General features: G+C 37.5%; 1 protein-coding gene across 7 annotated transcripts in view; it reads right to left on the bottom strand.

Moving 5' to 3' along the window:
* sh3pxd2aa (SH3 and PX domains 2Aa) overlaps nucleotides 1–17,011 on the bottom strand; it is a 137,728-nt gene that overhangs the window by 49,538 nt on the left and 71,179 nt on the right. For 6 of the 7 annotated variants that reach the window (XM_048196365.1, XM_048196369.1, XM_048196363.1 and 3 more), the window contains exon 6: nucleotides 8,744–8,769. In XM_048196365.1, the coding sequence (XP_048052322.1) occupies nucleotides 8,744–8,769 (26 nt within the window). Of the gene's footprint in view, nucleotides 1–8,743; nucleotides 8,770–8,864; nucleotides 8,911–17,011 lie in introns of those variants that run through there. The other variant, XM_048196366.1, reaches the window with a different exon arrangement.

Below are 17,011 nucleotides of genomic sequence, written 5' to 3' on the forward strand. Positions count from 1 at the left end.
GGACCAGGGCATCACTGAGCTCCTGGACAGTCTGAGGTGCAACCTGGCAGTGTCGGATGGACCGAAACATAATGTCCCAGAGGTGTTCTATTGGATTTAGGTCAGGCGAGTATGGGGGTCATTCAATGGTATCAATTCCTTCATCATCCAGGAACTGCCTGCATACTCTCGCCACATGTGGCCAGCATTGTCGTGCACCAGGAAGAACCCAGGACCCACTGCACAAGTGTAGGGTCTGACAGTGGGTCCAAGGATTTCATCCAGATACCTAATGGCAGTCAGGATGCCATTGTCTAGCATGTAGAGGTCTGTGCGTCCCTCCATGGATATGCCTTCCCAGACCATCACTGACCTACAGGCAGCATAACGTTCTCCACGGCTTCTCCAGACCCTTTCATGTCTGTCATATTTGCTTAGGGTAAATCTGCTCTCATCTGAAAGGCACAGGGCGCCAGTGGCGGACCTGCAAATTCTGGTGTTCCATGGCAAATGCCAATCGAGCTCCACGGTGCCAGACAGTGAGCACAGGGCTCACTAGAGGACTCTGGGCCCTCAGGCCACCCTCATGAAGTCTGTTTCTGATTGTTTGGTCAGAGACATTCACACCAGTGGCCTGCTGGAGGTCATTTTGTATGGCTCTGGAAGTGCTCATCCTGTTCCTCCTTGCGCAAAGGAGCAGATACTGGTCCTGCTGACGGGTTAAGGACCTTCTACAGCCCTGTCCAGCTCTCCTAGAGTAACTGCCTGTCTCCTGGAATCTCCTCCATGCTATTGAGACTGTGCTGGGAGACACAGCAAACCTTCTGGCAATGGCACATATTGATGTGCCATCCTGGAGGAGTTGGACTGCCTGTGCAACCTCTGAAGGGTCCAGGTATCGCCTCATGCTACCAGTAGTAACACTGACCCTAGCTAAATGCAAAACTACTGAAAAACAGTCAGAAAAGATGAGTAGGGAAAAAATGTCAGTGGCCTCCACCTGTAAAACCATTCCTGTTTTGGGGGTTGTCTCATTGTTGCCCATCTAATGCACCTGTTGTTAATTTCATTAACACCAAAGAGGCTGAAACTGATTAACAACTCCCTCTGCTACTTAACTGACTGATCAATATCCCTGGAGTTTAACTCCAAATTATCTGATTAAAAAGTGTCCCTTTAATTTTTTTGAGCAGTGTAGTTCCAAAATGAAAGTTATGAAACGTATCTGAATTCATTTTTAGGAAATGTTCTGTGTTATATATTTTTACCGATTTATGCCGTCCTACTGCAACTATTTTTGGCCAGGAACTTGACGTTGCCATTGGACCAATGGGTCTCTACTTAAGCAATGAGGTACATACAGTCAGTGAGAGCCCATGCTATATTGTGATTACAGCCACTACTGTATATAAATTAATAGAGGTAAATATATAATACAACAAATTTAATAATTACTATTATTATTATTATATAAGTAATATAACGTGTACTGTTTTTAATATGTGATCAGTTTTCATCACAAGCCTATGGCCAAATCACAGCCGCGTGGATAATCCGTAAAACAACACAATTGTGAGTGCGAGGGCTGTCATAATTCCTCGATCAAATTCGAATACTCGATCCTCGATTGCAATTTAATTGTGTCGATTAACTGGAAAATAGCAGAAGTGGCGCTTTCCATGGACGAGAATCCATGAAATGCATTATTAGACCGTTTTCTAAGGCTGCACGATGTCTTAAAACCATTTAAAACCCAAACTATAGCAAATAGTGTTATTGTGAATTCACAAAAGCAGTGATTCAGTTAAATAAACATATGCCCTGTGCTTTAATTATTTACATGCATGTTTTTTACGTGCGTCTCACAGCGGTTCCAAAAGAACTGTTATCATTTACAAGGAGCGCGTCTCAAACTCCATTTCTGCATATGCTGTGAGCTTGGGTTGCTTATAACGTTCATCTGGGAACGCAACGTGCACCATTTCAACAGATTTGTAATGTAAATCATTTATAAACCAACGCAAACACAGGAGAATACATCAATATGTTTCTAAATATGCAAACTATATTCTTGTTCAAGAAATTACAGTGGCTGTATCATTTCTATCATAAAGTAGCCAAATATTGCAGATTAAGTTAACATTTGAATTAAATTTCATTTGGCCAATAAGGATTTGATTTGCTGTAAAGTGTAACAACACCAGGCCATTGTCGCCCTCTGCAGGCATTTGTTATAATACATAATAAGTTGATTATTTATATTATGTATTTTATATTATGTATTCTAACAGTGTTGTTCTATAAAACCATATGATTACTTGCTTTTGATACTTTATTTGAACCAAAAGTTATTGCCTCATTGTTATTAAATATGTATTTAAAGTCATTTTAAAGGTGTTTGCTTAAATCTATTTTTATTACCACAAAAAAATCTGATTACTCAATTAATTGTCATAATAATCGACAATTACTCGATTACCAAAATAATCGTTAGTGACAGCCATAGTGATATTGCTTTTATATAACAATTCAATAAACAGGAAGTTAATATTGAGTAACTTACATACAATATTGCCAGTTACATTGTTTTTTTTATGAGTACTGTGAATTTGGATGGACATACCTCCTTTGTCACATATTGTCACAATTTTACTAACTATATAGGGAAGTACGCAATTTCGGATGCAGCCATTCAGCGATTTGAATGAACGAATTGAATGAGTTAGTTCAATGACTCCATGAAAGACAGTCACTTGTCGCTGCCCATTGGAGATGGTCCTCACTGCAGAATACAAGATCCAACTCCTCCCACTTTCCATAGCCCTAAACCTACCCGACTCCGCCCCCTGGCTCTAAACCTACCCATCTCCACCCCCTGGTTGTAGATCCAACTCCTCCCACTTTCCATATACCTTAACGTACCCAACTCCGCCCCTTGGATCTCGAGTGTTCTGCAGTGAGGGGCTACTGGCCCATTGGCGTAATAATGTAACCTGCAGGAAGTCACTGAAAACCTGAGAGAAATGCTTTAAAGAAGTAACGTTTTCATAATTAATCATTGCCCATCTGTAATGAAAACAATGCTTCTTCAAGGCTTCATGTTGTCATGCAAATAAGAAATTTCCAAAACATTTAAAATGACATTTCTCAACACAATGTGGGAGCTCTGGTGGACAGGACTGCCAGGGGATGTACGAAGCCCACGCCTGGAACAAGTTTGTTTTTGATAATGACACTTCCCAGCTGCAGTTTCCACCTGCTAAACCCTCAGAGATAATTAATTAGGTTGGAAACCAAAGAGCCAGACGTTCAAACTGACAGAAAGATGGGGACAATTTGAAACCACAGATCTCTACACATAAAAATAAAATTCCAAACTTACAAAATACATACTTGAATAATTAGTATAACATCTTCAGGATGTTATTCACATGTAGCTAACATAAATGATTACTGATGTTTGACAGATACACATCCAGTGGTCATCTTAAAAACAGAATGGAAAAGAGGATGATGTTGATGGGAATTCCAGTCATCCAAATGAAAAATGGTTACATATGATTTATTGTTAAATGAGATGTGGAGACAAAAAAGAAAAAAACAACAGCTGGAATTGCTTATTACATCACTTCAGCTGCTGGTCAAATTTTAACCCAAATGTTAGCAATTTTCAAATGTTGTGAGAGCAAATAAATATGAATTAACAACAGACAACAAACTGATGAAGAATGGAAAGACAAATATTTGAAAAGATACTGCAGACCTTATAAATACTGCAAAGGAGTCAAAATAATTGTATGTTCCTTAAGAATAACTATTTAGTCTAAAAAAATCAACACCAACCAGTGGATGTTTGTCTGGATTACGTTTTGCTTAGACTAAAACGATACAACCTGAAAACCTGAAATCGCCATACTCAGAAATGTCTTTATGTCTTAAAATAATGTCTTAAAGGCACAGTATGTAAGTTTCACCACTAGACGTCACTTATTCAAAACAATAACAAAGGCGTAGCAAATGAGCAAATGAGCGTGGAATCATGGGAGTTGTCTTCACCTCCACAGCTGATGGAAAGCAATCAGATGGGACTCAGGCAGAAATCATGTTTATGGATGAGCTACAGTATTAAAGTTTTATTAATGTTACTGTGGTATGAAGCAGGGTGGGGCCGAGAGCCGTGGGAGCGGAATGAGACCGGTGGAGCGAATACTATTGAGAGACACCTGTGCGACACACCGGTCTCAAGTCCCATGGAGGAGCTCTGGAGTTTTTACTTATGCTTAAATGCCACAGTCGGTCATTGCCGCTCCTTTCATTTTGTTGTTGGTTTTATTTTAAGGTTTAAGTTACGTTTAACGTTTGCCGGTTCCCGCCTCATTCTACAGTGAACAGTTGTGTTTGATCACTTAAATGTACATTATTTCATCCTAATGAGACAGCCACAAGTGATGTTAAAATTAAGAACACTTTAACAACTCTTAAAGGTGCCATCGAACGTTTTTTCACAAGATGTAATATAAGTCTAAGGTGTCCCCTGAATGTGTCTGTGAAGTTTCAGCTCAAAATACCCCATAGATTTTTTTTAATTAATTTTTTTAACTGCCTATTTTGAGGCATAATTAGAAATGCGCCGATTCAGGCTGCGGCCCCTTTAATTGCTCGCGCTCTCCGCCCTCTCCCGAGCTCTCAACTCTATCATTGCATAAACAAAGTTCACACGGCTAATATAACCCTCAAAATGGACTTTACAAAGTGTTCGTCATGCATGCTGCATGCATACATCGGATTATGTGAGTATTGTATTTATTTGGATGTTTACATTTGATTCTGAATGCGTTTGATAGTGCTCCGTGGCTAACGGCTAATGCTACACTGTTGGAGAGATTTATAAAGAATGAAGCTGTGTTCATGAATTATACAGACTGCAAGTTTTTAATAATGAAAATAGCGATGGCTCTGGTCTCCGTGAATACAGTAAGAAACGATCTTGTGGTTCTTTAACCACATTTAACAGTACATTAGCAACATGCTAACGAAACATTTAGAAAGACAATTTACAAATATCACTAAAAATATCATTTTATCATGGATCATGTCAGATATTATTGCTCCATCTGCCATTTTTTGCTATTGTCCTTGCTTGCTTACCTAGTCTGATGATTCAGCTGTGCACAGATCCAGACATTAATACTGGCTGCCCTTGTGTAATGCCTTGAACATGAGCTGGCATATACAAATATTGGGGGCGTACATATTAATGAGCCCGACTGTTACGTAACAGTAGGTGTTATGTTGAGATTCGCCTGTTCTTCGGAGGTCTTTTAAACAAATGAGATATATATAAGAAGGAGGAAACAATGGAGTTTGAGACTCACTGTATGTCATTTCCATGTACTGAACTTATTTAACTATGCCAAGGTAAATTCAATTTTTAATTCTAGGGCACCTTTAAAATTGTGCAGCATTGTTTTACTTGGTCAAAACAATCATACTAAAATACATTTGAGTGTTTTGAAAGTTATGTTAATGTTACTCTACTTGTTGCACATTCCAGTAAGCTAGATCTTAGATTATCATGTTAATAAAAGTTGTATGACTTGTGTTGCTAAATGGCACGTAATTAATTTTAAAGTATATTGTATGGTGGAGAAAATGCTCTATTACTAAAAACAAAGCTGTTTCTGATTATGCTATTTTAGCAACTTGATAGAATAGCATGGTCTCTGAGGCATGGTACAAACATGTTACTCACGGCGAATAGGGTTGTAACGGTATGAGATTTCCACGGTATGATAACCGTCTGAGTAAATATCACGGTTTCACGGTATACAGTATTTAACAATCAATTTTTATTTATATCATCAATTAAAATTACCAATAAATTAATTTAAATGTTTGTTTTCTCTATTCAGATTTCAATAATCAAAAACAATCAAATACATTTAATAAATTATTATGGATTAGAAATTGAACAACTTTTATTAATAATTAAAATTCAGAAATTCTGCTTTGACTTAATTCTTCTGGCTTTCATTTTTTTAATACAAATATTATCAAAAATGATGGAAATGAAATTAACTTTTTTTATAATTATTTTGAGAAGTACATTCTATTTAACAATCATAATAAATTTGTCAATTTCTTCGAGTTAAAAACCGCTCTTTTATTTTGACGGGATGTAGTGAAGAGCTTTGAGTTTCAGTGTATTTGACAATGGTTTTTCTCAAATAAAATGATGAAATGCTCATTAAGCGCTATAGAGCAACCGTGGATATGTTTGTGTTCATTTCCTCTGATAACGAGACGGCAAACACTTTAAAAACAATAGAGCGTATGTAGTATGTAGTGCACGAAACAGCGCAGCTCATTCACACAGGCAGACACGTTAAACAGACAGATATATTTAGTCTGTTTGCGTTTAATATTCAAAGACCCCGCCTAGACCATGTCATGATCTGATTTATTGTACAGCTCTGCTTTCGTTTTATTCATCAGTCCAACAAATCGCGCGTTTTTACCTGACATCGCTGCGTTATACTGTACATTCCATTTCCATGACTGGATTCCGGGATTCCCTCCCCATCACGCATATCATACGACCCAAGTTACAAACGGAACATACCTGCATCTACACGGATGGTGTTCTCGAATATAGGTCAACATGTTTGATGTGTTTCCTCCTTTTGCAGGTAGGCCTACTTTGCGCCCGCATTGTTTTTGGATATCTACACTCGAGGACAGCCCCGCGTTTGTTTTTCTATATCTGAAGTATTCCCATACTGCAAATTGTAACTTATTTTTCAACGGGGCACAGAGAATAGAGATAGCAACTTCTGTCTCTGACATTGTATGCTGTATGTGTGGGTGTGGAGCAAGTTTAGTGAATTGGAAAGTTGTTGTCTATGCGCAAGTGAAATTCTGCGTCTTGATTTTTTTTATTTTTTATTTTTACCATACCGCAAGTAAGCAAATGTACACGATATGATAATCGTACATGTTCATACCGTGATATATCGTCATACTGGTATACCGTTACAACCCTAACGGCGAATCAAGAAAACAAGAGATTCAATATATCAGGGTCAATATGGAAAGACCCCAACATGATAGTGTGTATGAGTGTGTGTGTGTGTGTGTGTGTGTGTAAAACTAAACTTGTCTGTGTAGTAGGCCTACTTTCCCTCATCACAAATGTACTGAAATGACTACAGTATAATGGCATATCCCTGCACTCCTTCTCAAAAATGACTAGAAATGACTCCTAGGTTCAACTGCATGCATGTGATAGAACATGTGCGGTTTACCTTCCAAACACATTCAGCTCTCAACATCAGTATCACATGAGTACTATAGTTTCTATCTCAAAACATGGGTTTAAGTGCTGCAACACAAAACCTGTAGAAATTTTTATGTTAAAAACTTTATTCTGTGTCAGCTTAATGTGCATTAGATTTGAAGATGAAAAACTACTGATATTCAAGATTCAGGGTTGCACCTTAAAACAACTTTTTTCTTCTTTTTTCTAATTAAAAGTATAGATACATATGGAAGCTTGTCAGAATTGTGAGATAAAAAGTCGCAATTAACATAACTTTTTTATTCTGTGGCGGAAACAAGCTTCCATAGATACACTCTAAAAGGACAGAAACTAAAATGACATCTGGAATTATTTAATACATCAACACAAAAACGAAATCCAAATTTCAAATATTGTCAGAGCAAATGAATGTGTGTGTGCAAGCGGAAAGCAAACAGATCAAAAACGGAAAATGTTTCTTTAAAGATTTGTTTAAGGGATGTGTGTGGGAGAGACGACAGGAACTCCAACGCTCACTTCAGTCCAAATTACATTAGTGTTCAACAGCGTGTGTGTGTGTGTGTGTGTGTGTGTGTGTGTGTGTGTGTGTGTGTGTGTTTGTGATATGGATGACATGGGTATTACACTGGTATTACAACGTAAACATGAAATATGAGGACATTTCAAATATGAGTCCTCATATTTAAAATAGCTTTAAAAACAGACTAAACAATGTTTTCTTAAAAATGTAAAAATGCAGACAGTTTTCTGCGATGGGTAGGTTTAGGGGTAGTGTAGGGGGATAGAATGTACAGTTTGTACAGTATAAAAACCATTACGCCTATGGAACGTCCTCACTAAGATAGCAAAACAAACCTGTGTGTGTGTGTGTGTGTGTGTGTGTGTGTGGATATGCATCCCAACTGCAGAACGGCTGTTCACTCACAAAACACACACACCCTAGCATGCTATGCAAAGGAAACTTGATTTAATCCTTGTCATAAATCAGATCACTATGCCTTAATATTACAATAACAGTTTAAAAATAAATATAAATATAAATATACACTCAGAAAAATAAAATAAAAAAATAGCACCAACTGCTAAGGTTACATGCTTTTTCTATGCCTTCAGCTGGACGACTTGGCTGATACCACTTTGGCAACAGCGTGAAGTACAAATGCACATACTTTTCATGTGGCTTTCCTCCAAAGTCCTGCCAGTTATTCCCAAACCTTTTACAGCTGACACTCCCAGAGCTTCACAAACCTCTGAGTCATGTCCAATTCTCTAAAGAAACTCGGTCGAAACCCTTTCCCTACCCTGAGCTGAGTGCAAAACAGCAAGTCATTCAATGCCGCAATAGCAGAGAGGGCATGCAGAGTTAGTGAGCGGGGTTGACTTAGTACTTAAACCCGGCAACAGGTTTAACACTGAGACGAGAGGTAAATAAAAAGGCTGTCTTACCTGACTTGCGTTTGGATCCATAATCCCTGTAAAAAAAGCAACAGCAGAGTGACATAGTAAGTTACAGTGAGACTATGTCCTGCAGCAGACAGCTGTCACACACACATACACGCACACATACACACACACACTGGAGATGCAGTGAGAGCAAGACGTGTGCCAGGGCAGGGAGCGAGTCTGTGTTAAGATCGAAGGGGCCAGCTGCTATCGCCACAACATCTGATCATGTGACCCAAACAGAACCATGGCTCTTTCTCTATCCTTTCATCCCCCCCGTCCCTCCTCTCATCCTATGGCTCTGGGATAAAGAGGGCGGATCTCTTAACAAGCCCTGATTAATAGATCAGAACGACACCCAGCCTGTGTGTGAGGCCTGTCCATCAGCGAAAAATCATGTTAAACTGTAAAAAATGAAGCCAATGTAGCGAACAATAAAATTAATCAAATGTGCAGATGCATACAGTACAGTTACATCCTGAAAGACGCACAAAAATTGGAAAGGAAACAGCTATATTTTTATATTTTCTATAGAAAATGAGTGGTACTTACAAAACTCTGCCTGAGAATTTCATATAGGCAGTTTCTAAGTGGTTGCTCTCTCTATTTTGTGGTTATTAGCATCACTAATAACATCTAAAAAACCACTAATGAGCATTTTTAATATTTTAATAATATATTTCCACATAATTGCTTTAAAAAAAGAGTTCCTTCTAACATTTTTTTAGTACTATTTGTTGCTCTGCACTCAAACAATAAGAGAAAAATATCTTATTTATTTATTCATTATTTGAGATCATGTTCAAGATGGTATACAGATTTGTGGGGGGGGGGGCATTTTTGTGATTTAAGAGGACATACTAAACAATGTTTTATTAAAAATGTAAACATGCAGACAGTTTTCTGTGATGGGTAGGTTTAGGGGATAGAATGTACAGTTTGTACAGTATAAAAACCATTACGCCTATGGAATGTCCTCGCTAAGATCGCAAAACAAACCTGTGTGTGTGTGTGTGTGTGTGTGTGTGTGTGTGTTTGTGTAACACAAGCAAGGGGAAAATCACTGTATCGTGACATTAAGTGGCTTGTTGCTTTTATAAAATGGCAGCAACCGTAATATTAAAAAAGACACCAAGGTTTGATTAATATTTAAATTTATTATTAGGCAAAGGCAGGTTTATTTATATAGCACATTTCATGCCCAATGGTAATTCAAAGTGATTTACATAGAAAAATTTAATAAATAATCCTAAAATAATTATAATGGATTAGGGCTGTCACGCATGGAATTAATTCAAAATCCTTAACAAGTTAAAATAATTTAACGCATATAAATTACTGAAGCACGTGAAATTGCGTCAGTAACGTAATTTACGTCACGCAGTTAGATGATTTTGGAAGTCGGGAGTTTATCACACTGATCCATCTACAATGGAGCAAGCAACTGTAACCCTTGTAGGGGGAAATTTCTATTCTAACCAGATTTTGCTTCTCTGTTTGTGATCAGATCGGCCTCTAAACTCTGGGAAAGTTTTCAGTCCAATGATCTAGTAAGCAAAATTATTCAAACAATCAGTCCAAAACAGTGCTTATGTAAAGAAAACCGTTGATCATTGTAGCCAATCACAGACATATCTGATGAGCACATGAACACAATGGCCATCAGAGGTGTTTGCGAATCTGCTCAACAGCACTCAAAGCGTCACATTTTTTAAATTTCAGTACCGATTGGTACTGAAGTCGGTACTTTTGACAACTCTGCTAGAAAGCTACAGGCAGGTGAGTTTGATCAAGGTTGGAGCAAAACTCTGCAGGACACCCCTGGTTTAGGGCTTTTTATTTCTCCATGTAGTTCTGTTCGGTATTGCAACTTGACTGTAAACAAGCTGTTTGCTGTTGCACTGTACACATACTGTACACTGTGAATTCTGTAAAGTTTTATTCTGTAATGATTGGTGTGCATACATTTATGAATTATATGGACTATAATGCCAATTATGTGCATAATACAAACCATACTGTTAGTGGAAGTGGCTGATTTGACTAGTTGGATTTGAATAGATAGAATAGAGTTCATTACATGACATACATATTATGAAAATATGCCAAACTGTCTCTCTGATCACATTCATGCACATGCACACATTCATGGCTGGTATTTCCCTAAAAACCCCTGAAGGACATTTGCTCTTATATCTACATTCCCCCCATCTAGCCCAAAATATGACAAGCTCTCCATCCTCTCATCTGTCTCTGCATCTCTTTCTTTTCATCCTTCTCTCGCTCAATCTCCTCCTTTGTGGCTCCCGTGGGAGAATGAATACTCTCTTTTTCAGATCAGCAGTATGAGGTCACTGCAAACCTTCCAGAATGAACTCCTTTGTAGCCGAATAGAGGCAGGACACTGTCCTAAAAGCCCTAAATCAGAGTGATCTGCTATCTGTCTTGCATAAAAGGAAACTGCCACAATTAAGACAGATATAGGACATGACATTTATGAATATGTTCGAAATGAACAGTAGGAACATTTCCAGTTTTAAGAGACTAAAGCATGAAAACATCTGTATCAAGTATCATACTCAATCTTAAACTTAAAATGACTATCCTCCAATCCTCCAATATATATATATATATATATATATCCATGTCTTGAGTGTGCTATATATTGTTGTTTTTTATAACATTACTTTTTAAGAAATTACAAATCTCTATTAAAATGATCATCATTATAAATGTTTTATTAGCATACTGAATGTCATGAAAACACCGATGCAGCATTTCATCACATATAACCAAAAACCAAAGTTTCAGGAAATGCACATCAAGCTTCATTTTAAAATATTGTTTTGCCATGCTTTCCATGGCAGAAATTCAGTAAACAGTCTCTGCCAAACCTCATCTGACCAGTTGTTAACCTCTTAGGGCGTATCTCAAAGTAAATACTTCACATTTATCGCTCGAGACCGCTTAGCAGAGAATGTGTTATTGGAAGTGACAGTTCACAGTTCCCTGCACTGGCCTGTCTGCAGGTAATATACGGCATCACTTGGGTCGCCACAAAAGTTTTAGACAAAAAAACTACAGTTCTCAGCTTTATAACTCCCGGAGTCACTATTAAATGAAAGGCAGCGTATGATGACAGGTGAGGAAAGGCAGGAAATGGTAGATTGTGCTTATTGGGCACTGCTCGGTTCATTTGCTCCACCTGACCATATAAGTAATGCATTATTAATCTACGAGTAATGCATCGCATTCTGTGGCTTCCTCTTTTATGTGTCTTGGTGATATCTTCATACAATCATCTCTGGCATTTGCTGTGGTATATTTAAATAGCGGGCCTGTTCTGTGTTTGTCAAACTAATGGTGACCACCAGCACAGACGCCAGTTAAGTCTGTGAATCATACAATGACTTTCTTAATATTTTGTTTTTGAACATATGTTAAAGGTCAATTTTGGTGTGAAATCATGCAATTGTCTTTTGGAGCCCCAGCAACAATATCTAATAACGTTCTTAAAAATAAAGTTTGTTTACTGGCATCTATGGTTCCATGAAGAACCTTGAATTCTTCATCGTGAAGCCATAGAAGAACCATTTTGAGTTCTTCAAAGAACCTTTCAGTAATCAGTTCTTAAAAGAATCATAAACTAAATAATCTTTTTTTCACTAACCTTTTGTGCAGTGGAAAGTGCCATGAATGTCAAGGTGATGATACATGGGTCAACTTTTTGAGCAATTTTGCTTGGGCACTTTCCCCTTGAGAACGGGCATCAGATTTTGATCTAAAGTATCCAGATAGAAATTTGTTGCCCATTCTCAATGGGAAAGTGCCTGTTCATGGAAGCATAGATGCCAATAAAGAAAACCTTAATTTTTAAGAACAGTATTAAATATTGTACTTTCCATTATAGTTAAAGGTTCTTCAGATCATTAAAATATTCTTCACACTAAGAAATAAAATGGTTCTTTTAAGAACAGGTCACTGAAAGGTTTTTGGGGAACCCAACATTTTTCTTTTATAGCATTATTGCAAAAAAAAAAAAAAAAAAAAAAAAACATGTAATAAAAAGAAAAAGTCTTCCCAAGCATTTGCTTTCTTCCCTTTGGGGCTTCAGACCATAAACAGGTTGACAAATACACAATCACGTACATTCACAGAACAGAACTTTTATTAAGAATTGCTAGGCATTAACTTCATGCAGTGACGTTTTATGACTGTCAGAGAAGTGTGCTGGTCCGAAAGCTCTGGAATATTCCTGTCCCAGAGAGTCCTAAACTGCAGAAATGCCATGCTTGCCTCAATTAGAAAAATGAAGCACAATACTTTTAAGATGTTATAAAGAAAGAGCCCTTTATAGGGTAAGTGTAATAAAACCAGAACACTGATGATAAAAATGAACAAGACAAATGTGCCAGTACTGGGCTTGGAGAAGTGCACTGCATCAGTGTGAATAAGAAATGATTAGAATATAAGACTAAAGTAAAGGAATTTGAAAATAAAGTTCAGTAAAACACATATGGAAGTAGACTAGAGAACAGTACTGTTTGCTGGACAGGTACACTAGTATTTTTTAGAATGTCGCTATATGGTTGCTAGGGTGATGGTAGGTTGTTACTAGGGTGTTCCGAATGTTTTTTTTATCGTGCTATATATGGTTGCTAGGATAAAATAACTCTTTTCTATGACATCTCCCTCACTGTGCATTTACAGGAGTGCTGGTGATTAAAGGAGGGGATTAGACAGAGAAAAAACTCTGAAAGACAAAGAAAGCAGCAGTGAGGTGTGTGTACTGGCCTGAGCATCTGCAAGGCATTAGAAGGGCTGAGGGGAGGACAGTCTCATGAGGTGAGATCAGGATGGGGAGGAGGACATGAGGTGTGGAGGGGAGGAAAACACTAGCCAATGACCTCTGACTCTCCATTCTTATACAGTACTGGAAGGAAGGAAGGAAGGATAGAAGGAAGGAAGGATAGAAGGAAGGAAGGAAGGAAGGAAGGAAGGAAGGAAGGAAGGAAAAAGGATGGATGGTTTCTATGCAGATTCTAAAGTGTTGTGAGTGGGTTTAACATGTTGCTATGCAGTTGCTAGGGTGTTGCTATGTGATCAGTAATGTGTTCTGAGTGTTTTTAGTGTATTGCTGTGGTTGGTAGAGTGTTTTGGGTGGTTTTAATGTTATGGATGGTAGGATTCTATAATGCTACATGGTATATAGGACATTACTCTGTGGTTGCCAGGGTGTTTCTATGCACCTTGTAAAATGTTGTGAGTGGTTTTAGACTAAATTAAATCTGTTCATCATATAAAGCGATCATGTCTCTTCAGACAATTTGGACTAAAGTGCTCAATTTACATGGGTTGGTTCTATTTATGAACTTTTTGAAGCATCAAAGTGGCAGTTGCTAGCTGTCTATGGAGAGTACAGAAATGGCTCAGATTTTATTTAAAAGATCTTCATTTGTGTTTCGAAGATGAATGAAAGTCTTACGGGTTTGGAACGATATGAGGGTGAATAATTAATGACAGAATTTTAATTTTTGGGTGAACTAAACAAAAAATTACCAAGAAATGCCAAGCAGAGTTTCATAACTAGAGCATCTGGCTGCTCCCTCTGGTTTCTGTTATTGTTTTGTTTCTGCGTCAGTGTGGACGGGAAACTTGACCATTTGTTACAACACAAGACTTTTGAGCTACAAAAAGATCCAACCCTTAATGAAACAAATCCTTCATGATGCATGTTTACACAGAGCACAGGAGTAAAAAAAGAGATCATCCTCACACTCCAGATCTCCAGAAATGGAACTTCACACTGTTTGTTTCTGAACTTCCTCAAAGGTTAAATAATGTTTAGATCTGATGATTGGAGAAGCCTTGAAAGGTGTCTGAAATCTGCTGTTCATGAAACCATTCTGCATTTGTTTGGGAGATGGAAAAACATTGAGGGAACAGTGTTTGCTCCACAAAGTCCACCTGGTCCAAACTGACTCATGTTTGTTGGCCGCTACATGACCATGCTGAGCAATAGGCTGACGGTTCCTAACAGTAAACCCATCCGGTTTTAGGAACTAGTCTGAAAGATGACTCAACAGAGCACAGTTTTCCAGAGCTCGGGGGCTGTAACGGTCCATTTCGCCATGTTTTTGATGTTGTTTGTTGCAAGTTTCGCCATTGACTTCCATTGAATCGATAATGGGAACCGGTTTGATTACTAACATTCTTCAAAATACCTTATTTTATGTTCCACAAAAGAAAGTCATAAAGGTTTGAAACAACATGAGGGTGAGTAAACTAAATGATTAGTTTACTTCAGAATTCAAATTTCCTGATAATTTACTCACTCCCATGTCATCCAAGATGTTTATGTCTTTCTTTCTTCAATTGAAAAGAAATTAAGGTTTTTGAGGAAAACATTCCAGGATTTTTCTCCATATAGTGGACTTCAATGGAATACAATGAGTTGAAGGTCCAAATTTCAGTTTCAGTGCAGCTTCAAAGGACTCTACACGATCCCAGATGAGGAATGAGGGTCTTATCTAGTGAAACGACTGGTCATTTTCTAAAAAAAATTAAAAATGTATATACTTTTTAACCACAAATGCTCATCTTGCACTGCTCTGCGATGCGCCACACATTACGTAATCATCATTGGAAAGGTCATGCATGACGTAGGCGGAAGTAGCGCATTAAGGCAAAAAACTCCATCTCATTTTCTCCTCCAAAATGGTCCGACATCGTTGGCTTACCTTTTCTTATAATTTTTTTTTTTTTTTTTTTTTTTTTTTGCAAAAGCCATTTGACTTAGTCTTGCACGTTCGCTTTGTAAACACTGGGTCGGTACTTCCACCTACGTCACGCCTGACCTTTCCAACGTGATTACGTAATGCGTGGCACATCGCAGAGCTAGTGCAAGATGAGCATTTGTGGTTAAAAAGTATATAATTTTTGTTTTGTTTTTAGAAAATGACAGATCATTTCACTAGACAAGACCCTTATTCTTCGGCTGGAATTGTGTAGAGCCCTTTAAATCTGCACTGAAACTGCACTGTAAAAAATGACCGTGATTTTAACAGTAAAAGATTGTAAAAATGCTGCGGTGAAAAACTGTCAATTGGTTTACAGAAAGTTTCCGTACTATATACGGTGAATAACTGTAATAGATCTAACGGTACATTTAATGTAATTTTACGGTAAAAAAGTTTTTGGAAGTGAAAAATAACAATTCATTGTAAAAAAAAAACGTAAATTGACATTCCCACAATTCCCTGCGTGACACTTCACATTTGATATATTTTCGTTGAAATAACTCTGTTTCTTCTTAGTTTTTCTCATTTTTTTCTAATCAGTTATGTACATTAGGGTTTTATGTTACATCTAATGTTGTTAAATTAATGTTTATTGCATTTTTAAAATTTCATGCATGTTACCATGATGGTGTTTAGTGTGTGTGTGATTGACACTGTGTGCACCTTCTATATGTTAGTGTTGTCCTTCTCAGCTTGTGATGAACTTTGATTCATCATGTGACTCTTATCACCACTGTGTTTGGTGACTGTCAGTGTATTATAAAGGTACAAAACAGATATTAGTACTTCATTAGGTTGGTAAATTAACATTACATCAGTTAATGAAATACGTTATTTTATACATAAATTTAACAGATTTTTTTTTTACGATGCTACTGTATTTTTTACGGTAAAGTTCTGGCAACCACAGCTGCCGTTTTTTTACCATAAATTTTACTGGGATTTTTTTTACAGTGTGCAATTTGGACCTTCTGGAATGTTTTCCTCAAAAACTTTAATTTCTTTTCGACTGAAGAAAGAAAGATAAACATCTTGGATGACATGGGGGTGAGTAAATTATCAGGAAATTTTGATTCTGAAGTGTACTAATCCTTTAATATTCATTTTCGGGTTGGACTATCCCTTTAAGGGCTAATGTATGTTCTTGTGGTTCCATCAGCCAATCAGGATTGTCATGATGTCATTTTCCTTCCATGTTCAACATCAATTTGCTCCATGAACGTTCCTTCGCCTAAAAGAACCTCAACAGACGCGCCACATAAAACAGGCCTTTAACTTTGAACTAAATCCCAATTATTTTCGGCTATCCTTTGTACTTACTCTGTCTTTTCTCTGTGTGTCTCATTGTCTGTCTCTTTCCTTGACTGATCATCTTATCAGGCCCTTAAGCAACACCACTTTAGATAATTAACTAGTTTTATCCTGCTTTAACCCCCTGAAGAGCCACACAATAATCAGTCACTGTGACCAG

This window comes from Megalobrama amblycephala, linkage group LG7 (assembly GCF_018812025.1).
Source record: "Megalobrama amblycephala isolate DHTTF-2021 linkage group LG7, ASM1881202v1, whole genome shotgun sequence".
In the NCBI taxonomy this organism is placed as follows: Eukaryota; Metazoa; Chordata; class Actinopteri; order Cypriniformes; family Xenocyprididae; genus Megalobrama; species Megalobrama amblycephala.